Source organism: Manis pentadactyla, chromosome X (assembly GCF_030020395.1).
Source record: "Manis pentadactyla isolate mManPen7 chromosome X, mManPen7.hap1, whole genome shotgun sequence".
Lineage (NCBI taxonomy): Eukaryota > Metazoa > Chordata > Mammalia > Pholidota > Manidae > Manis > Manis pentadactyla.
In genome coordinates, this window is record NC_080038.1 from 1,263,180 (window position 1) to 1,285,548 (window position 22,369).

The 22,369-nt window shown below is 47.4% G+C and overlaps 2 protein-coding genes across 6 annotated transcripts in view; one reads left to right on the forward strand and one right to left on the reverse strand.

Annotated features, from left to right (window-relative positions):
- LOC130681989 (uncharacterized) lies at positions 1-1,833 on the reverse strand. Its single transcript, XM_057495977.1, has one exon. It carries the CDS (start codon positions 1,831-1,833, stop codon positions 1-3), a length of 1,833 nt encoding a protein of 610 aa, XP_057351960.1.
- LOC118935960 (glycogenin-2) overlaps positions 1,531-22,369 on the forward strand; it is a 26,839-nt gene continuing 6,000 nt past the window's right edge. For 3 of the 5 annotated variants that reach the window (XM_036932655.2, XM_036932656.2, XM_036932657.2), the window contains exons 1-7: positions 1,668-1,991; positions 5,646-5,787; positions 12,233-12,407; positions 13,419-13,581; positions 14,478-14,604; positions 15,874-16,096; positions 16,698-16,904. In XM_036932655.2, coding sequence (XP_036788550.2) covers positions 1,985-1,991; positions 5,646-5,787; positions 12,233-12,407; positions 13,419-13,581; positions 14,478-14,604; positions 15,874-16,096; positions 16,698-16,904 — 1,044 coding nt within the window. In that variant the 5' untranslated portion in view covers positions 1,668-1,984. Of the gene's footprint in view, positions 1,630-1,667; positions 1,992-5,645; positions 5,788-12,232; positions 12,408-13,418; positions 13,582-14,477; positions 14,605-15,873; positions 16,097-16,697; positions 16,905-22,369 lie in introns of those variants that run through there. The other 2 variants (XM_036932654.2, XM_036932659.2) reach the window with 2 other exon arrangements.

The window sequence follows — 22,369 nt, forward strand, 5'->3', positions numbered from 1 at the left end:
TCAGCCCCCAAGAATGGCCCCTTTGGCCTTCCCCCCAAAAGGCCCTGCTAGCTCCGGGCTTGGGGGCCCTGATTTTAGACTCCGTATCAGCAGGGGGACCCTGGCAGGCCCCTTACCTGCGGCACTGGGGCTCTGCAGGTTCAGAAGGGGCTTGCACGCCAAAGGCCGGGAGACCGTTTTTCCCCTGGGCGCACCTGCCGGCGCATTCCCTCTTGCCTGCACGCGTGGACACTCGCACACACTCCTGCGTCCGCGCCGTCGCCTGCTCACTCGCTCTCGCGTGCACCCGCATCCCCGCACGGACACACGTGTGCGCCCGCGCTCGCCCGCCCCTGCTCGCATGCAGCAGCCGAGGCTGCACCGCCCAGGGTTTGTGCCCGGCGGGGGTCCCTCCCGGCCCGAGGCGGGGTTTGCAACGCTGGCCTCGCGCCCGGCCGGTGAGCCCGCGGCAAACATTTGCTTTGGGGCCGGCGGGTTAAAGGTGAATCGCGCGAAGCCCGAGGCGCGCGCTCCCGCGCCCCCCAGCGTCTCCCTCCCGGTAGCCAGGGGGGCCCCGGCGCGCAGGCGTGGCGGGCGGGGCGGTGGCGGAGACCCGCGCCCGGCGGCGGGGCGGGGAGGGGCCGGGCTTCCGGCGGGCGGCCAATCGCTGCGCGCCGCCCGCGGGGCCTCCCTGCGCCGGCCGGGCCCGAGCCGCCCACGGCTCCGGAGGTGCGGCGGGAGCGGGGCTGCGGGGGGCCGCGGAGGGGGGCGCCGGCTGAGCCCCTTGGCCCCCGGGGCGTGGGGGCACGGGGGGTAGGGGGCTGCGAAGGGGGCGCAGGAGGCGCGGGAGACTCGGGGCTGGGGGCGCAGGAGGGGGCGGGAGACTCTGGGCTGGGGGCGCAGGAGGGGGCGGGAGACTCTGGGCTGGGGGCGCAGGAGGGGGGGAGACACGGAGCTGGGGGCGCAGGAGACGCGGGAGACTCGGGGCTGGGGGCGCAGGAGGCGCGGGAGACTCCGGGCTGGGGGCGCAGGAGGCGCGGGAGACGCGGGAGACTCGGGGCTGGGGGCGCAGGAGGGGGCGGGAGACACGGGGCTGGGGGCGCAGGAGGCGCGGGAGACACGGGGCTGGGGGCGCAGGAGACGCGGGAGACTCGGGGCTGGGGGCGCAGGAGGGGGCGGGAGACACGGGGCTGGGGGCGCAGGAGGCGCGGGAGACACGGGGCTGGGGGCGCAGGAGGCGGCGGGAGACACCGGGCTGGGGGCGCAGGAGGCGGCGGGAGACTCCGGGCTGGGGGCGCAGGAGGCGCGGGAGACACCGGGCTGGGGGCGCAGGAGGCGGCGGGAGACACGGGGTTGGCGGCTGCCCAGACGCGGAGGACGTGTGGGGGACACAGGGGGTCGGGGGCTGCGGGATCGGGAGGGAGGTGCGGAGGGCACCGAGCTGTGGGGCGCGCGCAGGCCCTGCGGCGCAGCGGGGCCCGGGGTGGGGGCCGAGGCTGCCCTGCGCCCAGGACGGGCGGGGTGCGGCGGTCCGCAGAGGACCCGGGGGCGGGTAGGAAGCCGAGGGGCGCCCGGCGGGGGCAGGGAGTACCGCAGAGCCGGCGCGGAGCTCTGGGCGCGGCAGGGCCGCAGGACGCTGGGCTGGTAAAGGTGTGACCGAGACGCAGCGAGGTGGCTGGTGACTGTGGGGCGGGCAGGAGGTTGAGGGGAGCCTGCCGGGGGGACAGAGACCGCCCTGCAACGCCGACGAGGAGGTGCAGGGCGCAGGGGTCGTGGAGGCGGCCGGGGTTCAGAGGGGTCCAGGTGACTAGGGGCCAGTAGTTGGGGGGGGCGGCAGACTGGAGCTGCAGCCATGGGTGTCAGAAACGCTGTCGCCCGCAGGCCTGGAAATCTGCTGGGTCCCTGGAGAGGACGTCTCTGCTAGGCCCAGCTGGGAGCGGAGTGTCCGCCCACTGCGCCCAGGCGCACGCCCTGTTGGTGCCCACCGCGCGCAGAGCCTCGAACCATGCCGGGTGAGTGGGTGGGTGTGCCCTGTCCCTGTTCCTCCTGCCGGCACATTGTGAGGTCGTCGGATCAGGGGAGACCCCCCCTTTGCCCACCCGATCCCCCCAAACCCCTGGTTTCCTGTTCTTTGCCTCCTGGGTGGCTCCCTGGGTGGGAGAGACTGGCATCTCCCTTTGCCTTTGGAAATGTGGGTGAGTCTCAGCAGTGGGGTGCAGGCAGTTTATAGCACGGTCAGGGGGGCACTGCCACCTTATAATTTTCTTCCGATTAAATTAGCCCTAGGGGCTTCAGTGGACTAGTTTCTGAGAAATAGTGTGGTGGAGACAGATGGTGTGTTTGTGCCCCTAGGACTCTAGAAAGACAGTGTTTTCTGGCCTCCTGAATTCAGACCACAGGAGTCATTTGTTTTTCCAATAAAGTTCTGGGGTTGACTGCCAGCAGGGCTGCAGGGCTGGGATGGCGGGGTGGCTGGGACTTAGGGCAAAGCCTGGCCCCACAGAGCTCAGATGTGGTCCTGTCCGCCTGCCTTGGGGTTTGTGGCCATCAGTGTCAGAGCATTGACTTCAGAGGCTTAGAAACATATGGATGACGTATAACATCCACACGGGAAAGGTGCCCGTCCCACTCTGATCATCAAGACACGTCTGAGCAGCTCCAGACCAGCCAGACCTGATCGTTCCCGAGGACCTTGTTTTTTAGACGGGTTACGTTTTATTTAGAGGAGGGAGCTGGCAACAGGCTGAGCCCAAACTGAGTCATTTTCCTCGTCTCTGGCCTCAGAAAGCAAATCGCTGGGGCAGGCACTGAGCATGTGGTTTCTCCTGTGGTGGCCTGGTCAGATGCTGTCCAGGGCAGAAGCAGAAAAGTTTTCCTGTTCCAGGGAGAGGTTTACAGCTACTGAGACCGAAAACCCCATTTCCCCCAAAGCTGCAGGGGCTGGATAATGGCAGCATTCAGCGAGGGACACTCATTCAAACACCACTGCATCGCCCCGGGAATATCCTGGAAGACCCAGTGAGCGGACTCAACGCTGTGCAGGAAACAAAAAGCCACTTTCCAGTAAAAGAGGATGGGCAGCAGAGGAAGCTGCCTCTGTGTTTTAGGGGATAGTTGGAAGATGGGTTGAGTGGGGGACCAGAGGTAGAACCCCCAGATGCATTATGAAACTCTCAGCCATCGCAGTGTTCAGGCTGGACTTGATTTTGCAAGAATATCTATTTCTTTTTTAATTTTTGGCTTGGGATTTTCCTTCTCTATTCTGATGCCCATGGTCCCACCCTGGTGCATGTTGTATGCAAAGACAACCTGTAAATGCAGTGGCCTGGGATAGGAGTGGATGTCTCTGATGTCACCCCCAAACGTGGTCACTGGTAATGTCTTAAAAGCAAGGCCACAAGGCATCTGAAGACGGACGGCTGGACCGTCACCAGCTGCTGCCTTGAAATCCACTGCTCCTTGCAGTTGGGAGGGAATACCTCACCCACGTGTTCTATTGTTCTGGTCTCTGGTTTGATGCCTCTCCAGTGAAGGAAGCCCATTTTTAGCCACAACATTGAGTCCGAACAAATCTAGAGCATCGGGTATAAGTTCTTTGGTACAACGTGGGCTGCATCTCACGCTGGAAGATACATGACAGGAATGGTCCAGTGTGAAGGGGGTAACATCAGTGCATTACTTCCCAGGCAGAAAGCACTTAGTGCTCTTTTCAGGAATATCGAACTAAATACTTAATAATAATAACAATGCTTCCTAAAGCTCTGCTGGGGTTTTTTTCTTAGAGGGGCATCCCACCCAAATTGCCTAATATGAAAAACAGAGACAGTTGAAACAGAGACAGATGAAAACTGGCGTCTCAGGCTAAGAAAGGCTGTGGATTGTGAAATTAGACCATCAGGGGTCAGTGGGTGACCACGATGCTCCCTTCTTCATGGTGGGCGCCACGAGGCTAGATCTCCTTCCTCAGTTTAATGCCCCGTTGTGTTTACTAGGGACCCTAAACATGGTCCATAGATGGGGTGCCTTAAACAACAGACACTTATGTCTGTCCATCCTGGGGGCTGGACTCCTAGGCCCACGTTGTGCACAGGGCTGGTCTTCTGGGGTCCGTTCTGGTCCCTGTCTTCTCTTGTCATGTCTGAGGACTCCAGTCTCTGTTCCCACCCTGACTTTCTCAGACACATCCACCTAGGGGTCTCCTGACCCTCAGCTCCTTGTGGCAAAAGTCCACCTCTCATCCCTTCCATAAGATTGTTATTTTAGTTTTCATATTTCTACAAATACTATTTGTGTCCCTAGAGACTGAATGCTGTGTTGTTTTAAGTCAGTTGTTTAAAAAAAAACTAGACAGATGGATAATACAGATAAATAGATGCTAGACAGGTAATCGATGTGTAGAGAGATGAGACGGGATGGATGGACTAGATAGATAGACAGACAGATGGATAGATGTGGATGGATGGATAGATAGGGAATGAATGGATCAAAGAGATACATACATACATATGTACAAGGTAGATGGTTGGGTGGATAGAATAGAGAATGGATAGATTGATGAGAGACATAGATACATAGAGAAAGAATGGATTGGATGGATGGATAGCTAGCTAGATATATAGGCAGATAGATAGATAGATAGATAGATAGATAGATAGATAGATAGATAGATAGATAGATAGATAGATAGATAGGGATGAATGGATTAGGTAATAGAGAACAGATGAATAGAATAATAGATACCTTTAGGGCTGCAAACTTGAGTTTACTCTGCAATAGTCAACTCACAGTGTAAGTGCCAGGAATTCTAATATCCTGAAGCCAAGAAAAAGACAAAAAGGAGAGCAAGAGCTTGCAGACAGGAGCCCGTTGCAACAGGCGCATTTTGGAATTTACCCCAGTGGAATGTACAGGTCGAGGAGTCAGCCGCAGGAAAGCAGGCCTGGGAAGCTTACATCTGTCGTGTTCTATTTTGCGCACATGTGAGTCTTTAAGCCTTGCTGTGCAAGCAGCTGCCCCGGGAGAGCACGGTGGCCTGGACGGCAGGACACGCTGGTGTTTGAGAACTGAGGTCTGTGTGTCCTGGGCCCCGGGCTGCCTGCTGCGCATTTTAATTTCTGTGGGCAGCTCAGTTGCCTGCACCAGGCACGGGTTGCTTGATCCTGGCAACAAGCTCTTAAGGGCCCAAGAATTGAATAGGTTAAAAGCGTCTGTAAGAGTTAAGGTCATGAGTGTGCACTTACACAATTGAAATTGCCATAAATTGGATCCGCTGTCAGAGTTTCATCTTCTCCCTTGAGATATGAGGACACAGAGAACATTTTGGTTAATGAAACAATACAGCTTTCCGTCTGCTGTCCCCTCGGCCTCATCTGTCCTCGAGTTGATGTTTTTCCAGGCACGGGTTTGTGTAGAATTTAATTAACAGGCTTGGCTGCTTCCCCGTAGAGCACCATATTGCTCAGCTTAGGAGAGCATCTTCTTTGTAATTCGTACAATCCCTCCACCACTTGCTGTCTTTCCACCTGCGATTCGAATATTTGGAGTGCGTTTTGAAGACTTGAATGCAAAAGAAATTAGGGCATCTTGGCTATGCATTTGCGTGGTATTGCGGGAAATTGTAAGCGTGAGTCAGGAGTGTAACCATGGTGGTGTCTCTCTATCTACAGTGTCTGACCAAGCGTTTGTCACACTGGCCACCAATGACGTCTACTGCCAGGGGGCCCTGGTCCTGGGGCAGTCACTCAGGAACCATACGGCCACCCGAAAGCTGGTGGTGCTGATTACCCCTCAGGTGTCCAGCCTGCTCAGGTAAGATGTCCATGTACCCCAGGGGTTCCTCTTGTGATAGAAACACCTATACTGTGCAGTCATTACTGACATAGGGAAATCTGTCACCAGGCGTGAGGGACTTCAGAATACTTACAAATATTGTGTACGGTTCCTGCTCATTGTGTCCACTGCAAAAATTCAGAAGTTAATTTTCAGGGGTAGGAGCTAACTTGGAAAAGCAACTATTATAACCTAAGTTAAGGGTGTCAGGCTGAAAGGCATAGGACCTCACGCCTGGCTCTGTAGGGTCTTCCAGTGTGTGTCAAGTGGCTTTCTGCTTCCTCGAGTGTCTGTCCCTCAGTTGCATATTTCCCTGTGAAGATGTGCCGAGGTGTTCGTGGCTGGCCTGGGGGGTCCTGGCGGGGGGGGATTCTGTGGTTCTTTGAATGCATGTTAAGTACAATGTAGCCAAGCTCAGAACCTGGCTTGCCCTGGAATTTCTTGTCCCCAGTGCCCCACTGTGTCCCCTACGTCCCATGAGAAGAGAATGTGACTTGGTCCAAGGTCAGTGGGAAGACAGGGGAATTCACCTGGAGGGGCTTCCTGCCCTTGCCTTTGCTGAATCATGAAATGAGGGTGTCAGGGTGCCGTGGCCAGCTCGCAGGGCTGTGATTTCTAAGGGGAATTCTGGTCCCAACTAGGCAGTTTCTGGGAGAACCAGAACCTACTCCTGAAGAACCGTGTGGTGGGGGGGACCCTATTTCTGGTTTAGGGTAAATGCACAGAAAAATAAAAATGAGCAGGGAGCCTGCAGACACAGTGTCCAAGTTCAGGTAGCATCATTCCCCTCCAGTTCTTGGAAAGAGCGTATTTGTGAAAAAGAGTCAGTGCCTTGGATTTGTGGATAAAAAGTGAGATAGGACAGCAGACGGAGCTGCAGATGGTCGGCAGTGTGAAATAGAAATGGAATGAGACGCGGCAACGGTATGAGAAAGTGAAAACCAAACTGATTAATAATTAAGCCTTTTAGAGAAACTTAAAATCTGCCCTGTGGATTTTATAATAGAATATTATAATAGAATATAATAAAATATGAAGTGATTACATAATTTTTTGATGCAAAGCAAATGTCTAAATGAAAAATTATGATAGAGATTTAAAAAAAAAAGATGTCATATAAATGATTTTTATCAATATAGAATTATTATAAATAAATAATTATAGGATCCTTGTCAGATGGAAAATATAAGGTACTTTCCAGTATTTGAGGAGAAGTTTATGGTGAAGGAAGCTCTGAAACAGAAATGTAAATGATGAAAAGCTCCGAGCAAATGACATTATGTCAAAAACAAAGATGTATTTGAAGGAAATTTCCTGAGTTGAAGAAATACCAGAGAAAATGGGTTTCAGGAAGAATGAGAAAACACGCACACCGAAAAACAAAACATAAATATATGTGTTGAAGAAAATTTGTAAAGCTGTCCCGGTAAAGATTTCGATGTGACTCTGAGAAGAATAATATATTTTCTCTCATCAACTGTGGATCACTTAGAAAAATTGATTTTATGCTAATGGTACAAGGAGACATTAAATATATTACTTGCAGCAGAAATTGAGTGGCATATTCTTTGATTACAATGTAATAAACCTGGACGTGAATAACAAAACTAAAACTAAAAACAACAAAATACAAAAAACAGTGGCCTCCTCGGACATTGTGAATCAGAGATTGTCCCCCTACATTACTTGATAAGTGAATGAATGAAAGCGTGAATTACGTGCTATTTAAAAATCACAATATGACCGGAACCTGTAAAATCCCAAGGGAACCCAACTAGAGTGATGCGGGAAAGAAAAATGAAAGTCAGTAAAGAAATTATCCAGTTCAAAATGTTTAAATTAAAACAAACAAACAAAAAAATACATAAGGCAGACAGAAGGAAGAAATTCACAAAGGAAAGAACCAAAAACTAATCATTGAGAACAAGACATTCCAGAGATGGATTATTTAAGAATAAACCTTTGATAAGTAAAACGACAGCTGTACACAAGGAAAATGAAAAAGGTAGCCACTTGGATGCAATTTAAATTTAAAAGCAAATAGTATATAGGATGCTTCTCTAACAATATGGAAAGTATTGATGGAACACTTGATCCTTCTCGAGAAATTCATATGACCCACGTTGACATCAGAACAAGTAGAAATGTTCTGCTGATGAGTTGCGTTCCCACCGGAGGAGCTGAGAATGTTGTCAAAGTCTTATCTGTTCCTGAGTCTGGGCACTTATAAGGGAAGTTCTATTAGATTGGCCACAGTGACTTCATTTCCATATGATAAGAAATATTTCAGAGCCTAGGGAAAAAAAAAATGAATGTTAATTTGCTTTAAGACCCTGTTGTTATCTTGGTACCCAAACTGGATTTTCAGGTTTGAATGTGTTTATGTATAAATGAGAAAACCTCCCCCCCGCAAGCACAGAATATCCACAACTTTAGGACAACTCTCATCCTATAGTAAATAAATAAATGCCAAGTCAGTGATATGATCATTTTAATATAAAAGTTGAACATCTACCAAAATGAATTCCAGAGAGGTTATAAATGTAAAGGTGTGAAATATTAAAACACCAAAAAGTCTTAGGAGTCAATAATTGATCAGGGCTGCTCAACCTCAGCACTGCTGACATCTGGGGCTGGATGGCTGTGGGGTGGGCATCCTGTGCACCCTGGGGTGTTAAGCAGCCTCCCTGGTCTCCACCCCCAGATGCCAGTAGGATCAGTACCCCTCAACCCTCCTTGCAGTTGTGATAATGACAGACGTCTCCAGACACTGACAAAGAAGGATATGCTTTGTTCATCTGAACCCTGGACAGCCCATCTTAAATTAAAGCATCCCACCATGCCGTAGGTCAGGAACGGTTTATATAAAAGCAGACGGTAAAGCAAAGAAACTAGGGAACTCATCCCCAACATTTATCATGGGGAGGGGGTTGTTCATATCATATTCAAAGAACTCTTACAAAACCAAACATAGATGGACAGACGAATACAACAGTGGTAAAAACACAAAAAAAAGTAAACACTTATTCCATACTATTTATGACCAGTTAGGCTGGCAAATATCTTCTCAAATATTAGTGTTTTGGGGGCACACCTTGTTGACTGACGTCAAGGGATGTGCTTAGACTCCAGCTACATTGGTTATGACCCATTGTCTTAAAAGTATCTCCAACTAATTGATACTTAACATGTATCTCCTTTTGTCTGACACACATGTGCTTCTGGTCCCAAAGAGAAATAAAAGAAGAAAACACATTTAGCTGGAGTGCATCTTCCCCTTTGTCCGGGCCACTGGCCTTCAGAGTGAGACCAGAAACTCCAGCAGATCCCGAGCTGGGAAAGCTGACCCTGTGGGTACACATACATCCCTGGGGGGACCCTTCTGCGGTCTTCTACCGACCCATCCATCCCCCCTCAGTGATGACGAGTAGGGAAGTTATATATTTTTTTTCATACAACCGTCCCAATAAAGCCAAAACTACCCCAGAAAAAAACATACAAGTCTCTCCTTCGATGCCTGTCTACTCAAGGTCAGGACAGGCTGTCACCGATAATTTTCTTCGGCCTTTCAATCTGTGTGAGATGAACTTTGAAGCATTCAGGACCTATCATATGGGCCAGGTTCACTGCCGTAGAGCTAATTGAGATTTTAGAGGACCCGGTACATACGTGGTAGTCCAGGGGAGGGTTGAGGAGCCATGACCGATGGTGCGGTCATGCAGAAGATAAGCAGCGACCCATCACCAGAAATGACCAGGGGCTTGGGTGTTGGGAGACCACCACTCTTCTAGACTGTGGTAATCCTTCTGCAGAGAAGCCAGTCTACCAGCTTATGCTCTTAGTGTCAAACAAATTGTATTTGTGAAAGTTAAATCTACTTCCAGGAGTTTATTTTAGGGGAGCAAGCAGGGCTGAACAAAAGGATTTAAGGCTGTGAATCACAGGGCTATTTGTAGCAACACAGAGTGAAATTTCTCTTGCCCTCCACCTCCGCTGCCCCAGTTTTTATACGACCACAAGGATGCCATAAATTCTGGAAATAACTGGGTAGATAGCGGGAGAAGCTAGTGATGAATAGTACTTCCTAAAGGCACAAATAATTGTAGAGTACAAGTCAAAAAGCTACTAAAGGATTGAAAAGATGGGCCCAGAAGCTGCAACACCTGCCTTATAATAGGAACGTCAAAAGGAATAAAACAGTGGATTAGAGGAAATGACTCATTCATATTTCAGCTCTGAGAATGGGTTTCAGTTGGAGTGGATCCCTTGAGTGTTGAGCAGAATGAATGAAGGAAACAGGAGCATTGATACAAAGAGGTAGTATTTCAAAGCACCAAAAATGAAGAAAACATCCTACATGCATTTTATTACCAGTCTGGTTGCGATCATTGATGCCCCAAAGTTCTGAGGCAAACTAATTTAGAAATGAGATTTCTGTATTTGGCCAGATGAATGTAATTTGAAAGCAAACTAAAGACGTTTTAAATATGCAAAAACTCAAAAGTATTACCTGCTAAGGACCTTAAAGAAAAAATTACTTGAGGATGTATGCAAGCAAAATGAAATATGCTTCCAAGAAAGAACTTGTGTACAAGAATCAGCACTAAACAAATAAATAAGTGAACGTTAGACTTAATTGTAAATGCATTGGTGCATAATTGTGAAAGTAATCTGGAAATACCACTTGACATGAGAGGTGGGTATGGGAGAGAAGGGGACGTACGGTGATGTTCCTGTCTTCTTTGGAGTGAAGATAAAGATGATCACTATCTTTGTATTTGATAGAAAATAAGTTCAAATATGTGTGTTGACAGTTTAAGGATGGTTACCACCAGAAGACTGGAAAGGATATGCACAGCTTTCAAAATTGTGCATTCATGGAAAATGCATGGAATAGAAAAAAATCTAATCCATGCAATGGAAGGTGGGAAAGGATTACAAAGCAGAAGAAAGCATGACAAATGTAAGAAAGAAAATAACGGTGAGGGATTCCATTGAAATGTATCAATGATCGTACATTAAAAATTCCTCTTGAGAGAGACTTTCGCCATGGGAAAATAAACATAAAATCCAAAAACAGCTTAAACAACTGCAAAAGTGTTGAGAATAAAGGATTAAAGGATGCATGTGATATTGTATGATTCCATCCAGTCCAGGACCCCACATTCCAATGGTTGTCATGACGACTGTAGTTGCTTAATCAATGAAAATTCTTCCTTCTTTCCTTAGGTGTCATGACCTTGACATTTTCAAAACATACTGGTCAGTTGTTTCATAGAATGACTTTCAACTTGGATTTGTCCAGTGTTTTCTCATGATTATATTGAGGCTATGTATTTTTGGCAAAAAAGAAAAATCCTCAGGAGTGGTGAACCTTTTTCAGTACATGTTCTCAGGGAGGAAGTCCCGTTTCTGTGTTGTTATTGGTGACCTTAACCTTGCTCGGTCGAATAAGGTGTTATCTATGGGAATTCGTCACTGGAAAGGTAGAATTTTTTGTGTTTGTACCTGATGAATATCTTGGGGGAGACACTTTGAGACTACAAAAACATGCTGTTTCTCCTCAGAACCTTTACCCGTTGATTTTAGCATCTATTGGTGAATCTTGACTGCAACAGTTAGTGGTATTTGCCTAATGGTGATTTGCTATTTCCCTCATTATTTCTACATTTATGACTTGGAATTCTTCTGTAAGGGAGAGGTGTTCCTTTTTCCCCATTTACTTATTTATTCCATTATATTAATATGGACCCATAAATATTCATTTTATGCTTTGAGTTTACTAGTTTTCTTGCACAAATTGCTTGAGCTTTGCCACTGGAAGCCCCTTCTGGTTGGTTCCCTGTACCCTTTTGATATGTCCTCATCCTTTTTCTAGCACCTTCTTAATTTTCTGGCATAGCAAGATAATGCCAGGCAGGCTATGATGAAGTAGAATTTGACCAACAATAAAAATTAAAAAACTGAAACGGAGCAGAGGTGCATTTCATTTTGACCCAAGGGTTATTAATCTTTCAAAATGTGAGTCTCAAACTTGTACGCAACTAACAATGTATGTTTTGAATACACAAAGTAAAAATCAATAGGAATTAAGTGGACGTCTATGAGTTCCCACCTGACCCATGTTCAGTCCTCACTGCCCATGTAGTTTGCAAATAGAAAATACTTTCCTAAGAGATGATGCAAATCAGTCTACCTTAAGACTGCTCAGTATGTCATGCTTCTTGAGTTCACATGAGTTTTGAGCATGGGTGAAGGGTGTGCAAAGCACACAGAAAAAATGAAGCCTGGACATGAAACTATAATGAGCTTAATGGGGATTTGGATCCGTATTCCATGAGCAGGAAAGGGGTGTCCTCTTGAAGGGGTGGCGCGTTCTCTGTTGAATGTTCTCGTGTTCTCGTTGGGCATATGTCTTCTGCAGGGTTATCCTCTCGAAGGTGTTTGATGAAGTAATTGAGGTGAACCTGATAGAGAGTGCAGACTACATCCACTTGGCCTTTCTGAGGAGACCTGAGCTTGGAGTCACCCTGACCAAACTTCACTGTTGGACCCTCACCCATTATAGCAAGTGTGTCTTCCTGGATGCAGACACTCTGGTGAGTACAGGGTGATGGTGAGGACCAGACCCTCTGCTTGATAAGGAACTCCTCAAAGACCATGCCTCACCCTCCTTAAGCAGCCTGCTAGCTCTTGCTGGTAGAGTCCCACGCGTGACATGCATCTCTGTCGCCAACGTCAACCTTCAGCCTGTCAGACTCAGGAATGGCATCCCACTAGCATTGCTCTAGACCCTGCTGAGGACTCGCAGAAATAAATATGAAGGCTTGTTTCTCTCCCAGAAAGGCTTTATAGTCACACCCTTTCATCTACGCAAAATAGAGTGATTAGAAAAAAATGTTGCCTTAATTGTATATTGAATTATATAGTCCTGATGGGACTGGTACACCTGGCTTCTGAAGGTGTGGTATCCCCCAACTGTCCTTTGGGGCAGTGACTTGCAGAATAGGAGCCCACGATGGCCCGTTCCACAAACAGCCATCGGAAAGTCAAAATGTAAAATGAAATTAGAGCATGAACGATCCATTCCAGATGGTCCTGACTGTGCAAAAGCCTCTCTATAGGAAGATGGAGAGATGCAGAGGAAAATATGAGCAATCATGTAATCAGAGTAATGTTTCTCTTCTTCCAAACAGAGCATGATTTAGAAAGCCAATAGGTGTTGGAGGGCCCTGCAGTGAGTAGTCAAGCTCGGGAAGACTACCGATTCCATTATATTGACCCTCAAACCTCTCTGTTTATGGATTTCCATAGTTCATTGATCACATTTGCTAGACTAAAGGATATACAATGAAGGAAGTTCCATGCAGGATCTTACAAACCTTAAGAGAAGATAATCTAGTCTTTGAGACAGTGTTAATTCAATCACTTGAAATAAATCAGAGCACCTTCTCACGCATGCTTGAACATAAGCCTAAAAGAAAAGGCGCTTGGAAAATTGGTCCCAGGTCACCCATCAGGCCATCGTGTGGTCTGTGCTGAATCTTGTACACGTCTCCCATGCATACAAAGGTGAGCATTGTCCCAGGACCCCCCTGTGCTCTGTTTAGGTGCTGGCCAATATCGATGAGCTGTTTGATAGGGGAGAGTTTTCGGCAGCCCCGGATCCCGGATGGCCGGATTGCTTCAATAGTGGTGTGTTTGTCTTCCAACCGTCCCTTGAGACACATGGCCTCCTGCTGCGGCATGCCACCGACCACGGCAGCTTTGATGGTAGGTGAGGGGAAGCTGGGAATCAGCAAAAGAGAACGGGGCTGTTCCCAGTACCCAGGCCCCTGCCTCGTCCTCATTTCCCCCGTGTCTGTGAATGGTGACTCCAAGTCAGCGATGGGGACGGAGGGGTAAGGTGAGGCAGGGCGACAGGAATGAATGAACAAGTTAGTAAGTAAGTGTGTAACAGAGGGAACCGTTGAAAATATCGTCAATGGGTAGAAAAAAACGACCCCTGCAATCCTGATCACCCTGAAGGAATAGGCAAACCTTTCTCTAACCCAGATAATAAATATTTCAGCATCCTGGGCCACTGGGTCTCTGTTGCACATTGTAAAGTGAAAACAGCCAATGTCAGGATGTAAAAAATGAACAAGGACTGTGTTTCGATGAAACTTTATTTACAAAATCAGATGCACACCCTCATTGGCCAATCAGAACAAAGGGAAGAATTAAAGTGAGCCAACCAGGAGCCAAATATTTGCCCAAATGGGGCATTCATAGATGGGGAAAGTGCTAGAATTTGTAGGATGCAAAAGGCAATACCAGATCCATGAAGAATTGGGTAAAAGGGCGAGGAGTTAAAGAACCTGGCAAAAATGGTTCAAAAGTCATTGTTGCTGCCCAAGAGATTTCACCAGAGGGGGAGTGGGAAATTTTGAAGACCATATGTGGTTTTATTATTAATTGTTTGGGTTACTGCTGGAGAATTTTGGGGAGAATATGTGCTTTTTAAACTCATGGTGTGGGTTATTAGTCACTTTTGAGATGATAATGTTTTTGTGTACAGAGAGGAGAAATGTAATTTGTGATCTTATATGGAAATATCTATCTCAGACCCTTCAAACACATCTTGCACTGCACTTGATTAACCCTTTGGGTGTTTGTTAATTATTTAGGGGCAGATCAAGGCTTACTGAATAGTTTCTTCAGTAGCTGGTCAACGTCAGATATCCACAAACACCTGCCATTCATCTATAACTTGAGCAGTAACACGGCGTACACCTACAGCCCCGCTTTCAAACAGTAAGTTTGGGAAAAAAACCAAAAAATGAGATCATCCCGTGTTTGCTTTGAATTATGGGTAGTCTAGGCAGCTAGTCTTAATGGTGGTGGTTTCCAACGTGTGGTCTGGGGAACCCCCAGGGGTTCCTGTATCACTTTCAAGTGTGTACACAGTCAAAATGACTTAAAAAAATAACTTTAAGGTGCTATTTTCTGTGTTCACTCTCATTTTCTGGTAAGAGCACAAAGGCATTTTACAGAAATTCCAGGACATTATCAAATGATGTATATGTTATGCAGATAGTTGTGAGGGACAGCTGTCTCTCTCAGGATGGACAATGACACTCTTTTCCCATTTTTTTTTGGGAAAAATACTGTTATTTTTCATGAAAAAAATATGGAATTAATGTTAACATAATGGCTTAATTTTTTTTAGTGAGTCGCTGTGCACATTTTCTAATCTCTGTTTGAATTCCTGCCGTGGTCTGCATGTACAGACCAAATCGACAGGAACTGAGCCCTGGGCTCTCTGTGAGTTCTGAGAATGTTGAGAGGTTTTAGGACTAAAATGTTTGTGATCCGTTGCTGTTGGTGATGTTATAAATGAAAATAGAAAATCTGAGAAGAATCTAGGGAGTGAAGACGTCAAGAGCATGCATTTTTAACAGGGGTCGTATTGCCCCAAAGGAGGCAGAATTTGGTTTCTGGGGAGTGAAAATAACATATCCTTCTTAATGTATAAGCCACAGAGGTTCATGCAGAAGATAGATATACAGCGTGAATGTGCTTTTTAAGTTTCATGGGCGGGAAATACTGAAAAAAAATCTGAGTAAAGGTTTATAGGTGGCAGGAGTGGTGATAATGGAAAGTAAGATGTTGAGAAGTGAAAAGCCACAATCTGGTAAAAGAAGCCAGTTCTCTGGTTTGCAGTATCTACTATAATACCTATTTTTTGGGTTTCTATCATTTTAAGGAGATGATATGGGCTCCTGTCCTGCCTGTTTTTATAAGAGTCCTGATTTGTTCTTACTGTTTGGGGGAATATCACAATGGGTTATGATTATGGTTCTTGGTAGACAGAAAATGAAACCCTGCAAACCTGGATTGTTTAAACAATTCCGTTTAACCAAAATAACTGCAAGTCAAGGGAGTAATAGTTACCTGATGGTCAGTAACCCACTTGACTAGTCTTTACCTGCTGCTTGTCTGTGATGAGTCTCAGTTGGATGTTTCTGTGTGTGTCTGACCACTTCCAAGGGGAAAGAGGAATCCTTTGTGTTTCCTTCTCAGATTCGGTTCTAGCGCAAAGGTAGTGCACTTTTTGGGGTCCATGAAACCTTGGAAGTACAAGTACAATCCCCAGACTGGCTCGGTTTTGGAGGAGGGCTATGGGTTGGTCCACGAGCACCAGCTGCCCTTTCTCAGCCTCTGGTGGGAAATCTACCACCATGGCATTCTGCCTCTCTTCAAAAGTATCCAGGATGAGCAAGAACATGCATCTCCACGACACCCGGTAAGAGGACGATTCCCTTCGAAACCGAGAGTTGAGAACAGGGGGAAAGCTCTCCATGTCAACACTGAGTGTATTTTCTTCAGATACGACCCCTCTCGGGTCCACATACTGTGTTTCATGGAGAATGATACCGTAAAGAAAGCCGTTCTTTTTTTGGGTAGGGGGGTGCATTCTCCTAATAGTGAGTGCTTAATGAGCTGACATGGTGCTGTGATTTACAGGACTGATGCATGAATAGATATTTTAAATGAGCCACCTCCATCAGCGAGAGCCACTCCCAGTAAGTGGCTACAGATGATTTATTACGACGTCGTTCAAGCAGACGTTTTCCACTTTAAATCCTCCACCGCAATGGCGAAGGGAGGAACTTTCTGAAGAGGATTTTTTTAACTGGTGGATAAACACTCAAGGGATTCTTAAAATACAGGAGGATAACCCTGAACGTGCAAAAGAGTGAAGATTCTGCAGTTGATTTAATATGGGTACATCTGCCTTGCAAAAGAGCTGTTGAAATTAGGTCCCAGGAAACGTTGTTTCTTGATGAGTTTTTATCAGCACAAAGGTGCGATGGATTCATCATGAGCATCTACTTTTTGTACAGGTGGGCCTCGGTGGCGTGGGGGTGCCGTGTGCAGATTTGGCACCCGGTGCTGGAGAGCTGTGTGCAAATTCAGTGCCCAGTGCCGGGGAGACGTGTGCAAAATCAGCAGCGGAGTTCAGCCAGCCTCGTCCTGCTGAGGGTCCTTTGGAGCAGGTGATGGTAGAGAAGGAGGCCCCACCCTCACCTGAAGAATGCCACGTGGAAGACGTAAGTAACTGCCCCACACACAGGTGTGAAAGAGAATCAGATACCGGCTCCCTCCTGGACAGCTCAGTGAGCCTGCTTCCTGGGCTCCTGGGGGTGGGGGACATGAAGTGGGGACCCCCTTCAGTTTGCACTGGCATCCAGGCCTTGTTGAGTTAGATCACTGCACAATTACATGTGGCAGCAGACCCAGTGATGTCCCTCTCCCCGAAAATATCCTACATCCTAATCCCATCCACGTTATTGATGGAGAAACAAGATTGTTAGAAGTGTAATTAAGGACCTTGAGATAAGGAGATGACCCTGGCTTTGAAGATGGAGGGTGGCCAGGAGCCCAGGCACGAGGCACCCTCCAGACCAGCGGGAAAGGGCACACATTTTCCCCGGAAGCCTTCAGGAGGACCCCGCCGTACCCACAACTTGATTTAGTGCAGGGAGACTGTTGTGGGACTTCTGACCTCCAGAAGTGTAAGATTATCAGTCTGCATTGCTTCAGAACACACAGTTTGTGGTCATTTGTTACAGCAGCTGAAGGAAATGAATACGTGGAGAACAGGTGTTTGGTCTCTAGATACTGGGGTTCATTCAGGTTCAAATGGCAAGGCTTTCATTCTCCCTCAAACTCAGCTGCCAGCCCATGTGGCTCTGCATTGGGAGAGGTTTTGCCAGACTCCTGGCCTTGAATCTGACTTGAATGGATTAGTATGTCCCACACGGTCATGCCAAGTACGTCTGGGTCTGCAGGATTCCACCCTCAGAGAAGACAAAAATGCACCTCCTTTGCAAAACAGAAAATACTCAATGAGGTTGTCATTTCTCCATCTAGGATTTCTGAGAAAATACTTGGATGAATGCCTGGTGTTTAGAGATTTCTCATTATAAATCGTCACATTCAAAGGCATTTTTGGTCTCCTAGTTTCTCGCAAGACTTTAGAGTTCATCGCTGAGGATGGATTTGGGAATTGGATTGAAGTCGCTTTTTTTCTGTATTAGTTCCTCTTGATCTTGGACAGCTGTCTCTTGTTGATCATAAACAACCAGTGATTCAGTTTTAGCAAACGTTTTTAAGGAAGGCACCCTCCACCTTATTGTATAATATGGGATAGATAGGTCCAGGCAACTTCATGCATTAATAATTTTTAAGTTGTGGCTTCCCATGAATGCAAACCAACTGAAAAACCCTCGGGTTTGTAGAGCGAAGACAGAGGTAGTAGAAAAATGAGCTTCTCGTAGTTTTTCGTTCTTCCTGCTGTAGTCTGAGTCCCCCATTGCCTGGATCTGGCCACTGGCAAGTGCCTCTTGTGAGTTAAATAAAGGGCATCTGCCTGTTCCAAGAATGTGAAGAATCTGTCAGTTAAGCTCTTAGAGAATGTAGGGCTGCTCCGTCTTCTGCCATGAGGACCTACGCCCGCAACGGGGTCTTTATGAGAGATCAGCCTTCCCACCAAATGTTTAGTGGGCAGTTCGACTCTCCTGAGTAGCCCTCAGGAAACCAGTGATGAGGGTTCATTTTGCACGTCAAGTTGGCTGGGTCAGGGGATGTCCAGATTGCTGGGAAAACATTCTTTCTGGGTGTGTCTGTAAGGATGTTTCTGGGCAAGCCTAGCATGTGAATTAGGAGCCTGAGTAAAGCAGGTGGCCTCCCCAGCGTGGCTGGGCCACATCTGACCAGCGGAAGGCCTGAATAGAGCAGAAGGGCAGGGGAAGGGAAATTCGCTCTCAGTTCTGGAGGTAGGACATGCCGGCTTCCGCCCTCAGACACTGGCCCTCCTGGGCCTTGGGTCTTTGGACTCCCAATGAGTGACGTCTGCAAATGTCCTTGGTTTCTACTTTGTAGACGGCAGATTGTGGGAGTTCTCAGCCTCCCTAGTTGTGTGAGCTGATTCCTGTAATAAGCCTGTTTCTGGAAATCAGTATGCACACTGTCGGCTCTGCTTCTCTGCAAAACCCTGATGCGTACACAGACCGTCTTTCTGAATCCCTGGTCATTGAATGTTACTCATATTCCATCATTTCATGGTGTTCCTCATTTCATATTAGCAGTTTCCAAACTGGGGCCCAAATTTTGTCTGAATAAGAATCCTTTAAAAGGAATTTTTCATGTGTGGATTTTTCTTCAAATCAGGGATGATAACCTGTTCTTGACCATGTGCACACCGTCTCATTACCAAGGACGAGCACTTTCTTTCAGCAATAAGTGGGTATCCCAGGTCCTTGGGCCGCTCGTGGGATTATCCCAGGTCCTCAGAATTAAGGACTCCAGTGCAAACAGAGATTTTGCATAGACTCTAAGGCAGAAACCCACTGGGCGACTATAATCTTGTGGTTCCAGCTGCGTCTGTGCCCACCTCACAAGAACCAGAACCATGCACACAATGCAAAGAGTCCTTCAGTTTCATCGGTACAGTATTCTTCACACCCAGTTCAAAAGAACTATTTACTTGCTTATTGTGGGCTCTCTTGGGGCTTCATTTATACCTCAGTGGAAGGCGTGCAGGACGAAGGGAGCTGGCCTCGGGCTTATTGATGGAAATGTTTAATCATGATGGGAAGGTGGGACTCAGGCGCCCAACATGCAGCCGAGCTCACCTGTGTGTCCAGGGCCACGTCTCAGACACGGAGGAGCTCAGGGGCACAGGGCTGTGAGCCCCTCTGGGTGTTCCTGGAGAGGAGGAGACAGTCAGGGAGTGAGCTCAGGGATGGCGGCTAAGGGAAAGGGCTGGTGGTGACTCAGTAGAATGCATGAACACCCCCTGAACCCTAAACACCAGGGGTAGCTAGGTTTGCAGCCCACAGCTCGATATTACAAACCTTGACGACATAAAAAGAGCACAAACAAGGAAGAGTCTTTTGGGGTGTCTGCTCTAACCATCCTTGCACCTTTTCACCAGCTCTCCTCATGCACATTGCTCACCACGGTGGGCTGTGATGGTGCACGTGAAAAAAAATCTCTGTGGCCTGAATATTTTGTGATGAGTGTGTTTCTCCAAAAACGGTGGTCATTCCCATTTTTAAAAGGTGGGGTACTTTTGCAGCACCTACAGTAGTTGCCTTATTTCACACCCACCACAGTCGTCTCTGCAATTGACTACACGGCCTCACCGCTCCATAACTAGCCAGCCAACGACGTATGGACTAAGGGTTCCTGAATTTGGGGAGCTAGAACCCCAGTCCAAAAAAAAAAAAAAAAGAAAAAGATTATTTACATAATTCTTCATGACATAGACAAGGTGGATCCTGATCCTTGGATTTTTATTCCAAATAGTACATATAATGACGATGTACATATAATGATGATGATAATGCCTGTGACTAGGTCTCTGCTTTTTGAAAAATAAAGCTGAATATCTATTTACTTGCCATATTGCCATATAAATGAATGCATCAGGGAAATGTATTTGCAATGTATTCTCTTCTCAGCTGAGGGTTTTGTCTTGCAGTCCTTGGTAGAGAAATGTAGTCAAGGAAAGAGCAGAGATGCCCGTCAGTTTTTGGAAGTTATCGGCTGTTTTTACTATGGTTCACACACCGTACATCTTTATTTTTAATAGGACTTTCTGTTGAAGGATAGTGTACCTACAAAAAGGGACACACGTAATAAGTAGACAACCTTGATGGAGTTTTAGAGTGAAAAACAAATAGCCCCAATCCAGACCCAGAAAGTCACCCGCAAAGGTGCCATGCCCCCTCCCAGATGCCAGGACCCGCTATCCGGACTTCGACCAGTACGTTTCTTTGTGAGTGATTTTCTGCTCTTTATGAGTGGAACCCTATGACATGTTCTGTGAGGTCTGGCTTCTTTCATGTGACGTGTTTGTGACATCTGTCTTACCAAATAAATCAGTACTTCCTTCTCATGAGCCACATGTCGTGAAATTGTATGAAAACAGTTTATTGATTAATGTTTCTCTGGATGGACCTTTATAGTTTGAGCTGACACAGATAACCCTGCCAGGAAGAACCTTGTGAGTGCATTTTATTGCCCTGGACATGCATTTCCAGGGGGGTTATATGGCATGGCGGCTAGATCAAAGGGTATGCGTGGGTACCCTTCCTGTTCAGTACATTTCTGCCAAGGATTTGCAGGTAGTTGCCCCCGTAGCAGGGCACGGGACTTCCAGTCAGAGGGCCCGCGAGCATGTGGGGCACCTCCTTCTGGTTTTAGTTTGCATGTGTGAGATGACATTAAGTGTAGGTGAGCCAGTTTAGGTGCTTGTCAAGTCTTGGCAGAGCCATTTCTGGAAATATTCCGTTCGGTGGTTGCCCACCTGAACGCTTGTGGTGTACAGAGGGTGCCCCCTGGATATGTTACCATCTGTGAGATCCTCAGCATCATAGTCCTGCTGACCTGTGCTGAGGTTCCCGGCTACAGCCTGGAGGGGAAGTATGTGCCTGATGTATTCATTTAATAAGTGTGTGTGTGTGTGTGTGTGTGCACACGCGCACACACGTGCTCCACTTTTTTAGCTGTTTTTGGCAGGAGACCTACTATGAAACAAGTCGCTCTCTGCCAATTGCTGAAAGTGGAAAAATCCCTCTTCAGTTCTTGAACAGTTTCATATATTTATCTTTTTAGCATTCGCCACCTCCAGCGGTAATGACATTCGTAAGATTACAGGCTGTGGGGCAAGGCAGTGAGTGTTTCCTTCCCCTTTGTTCTAAGTTTACCTGCTCGGGGTTTGTTTGTGAGCAGTGTGCACCTACTGTGTGCCCGCTGCCTTCGTAATGTGACTTCAGGATGCCCTTTTAGCGTGCATCTTCTCAGGCTGAGAGTTCTTCTGCCTTTTAAGCTTCTCTCCATCCTTGAGCCTTGCCTCCCTCTAAGCCAAGAATCCTTGTCGGGATTGTTCCGCTACGAGTATGGCTTCTTTCAAAGGAGAAAAATAAACGCAGTTTGCAAAAGTCCCATTTTCTGTACGGGCATTTTTTCTTCCCGTGATGTGGAAACGCTGATGTGGCGCCATACTGTTGTTCATTTCTTATCTTGGGATCCCCTCCGCGCTTTCTGCATGACATGAGAAGGAGCAAGTACCTGTTGGTCACTAGGAAGAATAAGTGGAATGTTCATTACTCATTTTTCAGTGAGGATTGGAAAATATGTCCGCATTCTGCAGTCTCTGTGGCAGACACTCATTAGGGTAGTCTTGCACGAGTCTTGGGACCTCTCATGGGTTTGCTTCCTGACCCTGAATTCATCCGTGTAAAGTAGCTTTTGTAACTAACAGCCCCCAGATACATGGGTGAAAATCTAGGCTCATGTGTGTTGCACTCCACTGGTGTGTCAGAGGTGTGCTATGCTCCATGCGGTCATTGAGGGATGCCGGATCCTTCCATGGTTCTGGCCCACCTTCTTCTAGGGCGTCCCTTCTCAGCTGTGGGTCCCTGAGGGAAAATGAGTTAATTCCTCTCATGCTGAAGCCCACTCTTGTACGCCAAGCATTAAGTTTCTCCTGTGCGTCTGGAATTGA

What these genes read in the sequence shown, in the direction of transcription:
- LOC130681989 (XM_057495977.1), bottom strand. Translation starts at nt 1,833, where the DNA reads ATGGCTGCAGCTCCAGTCTGCCGCCCCCCCCAACTACTGGCCCCTAGT.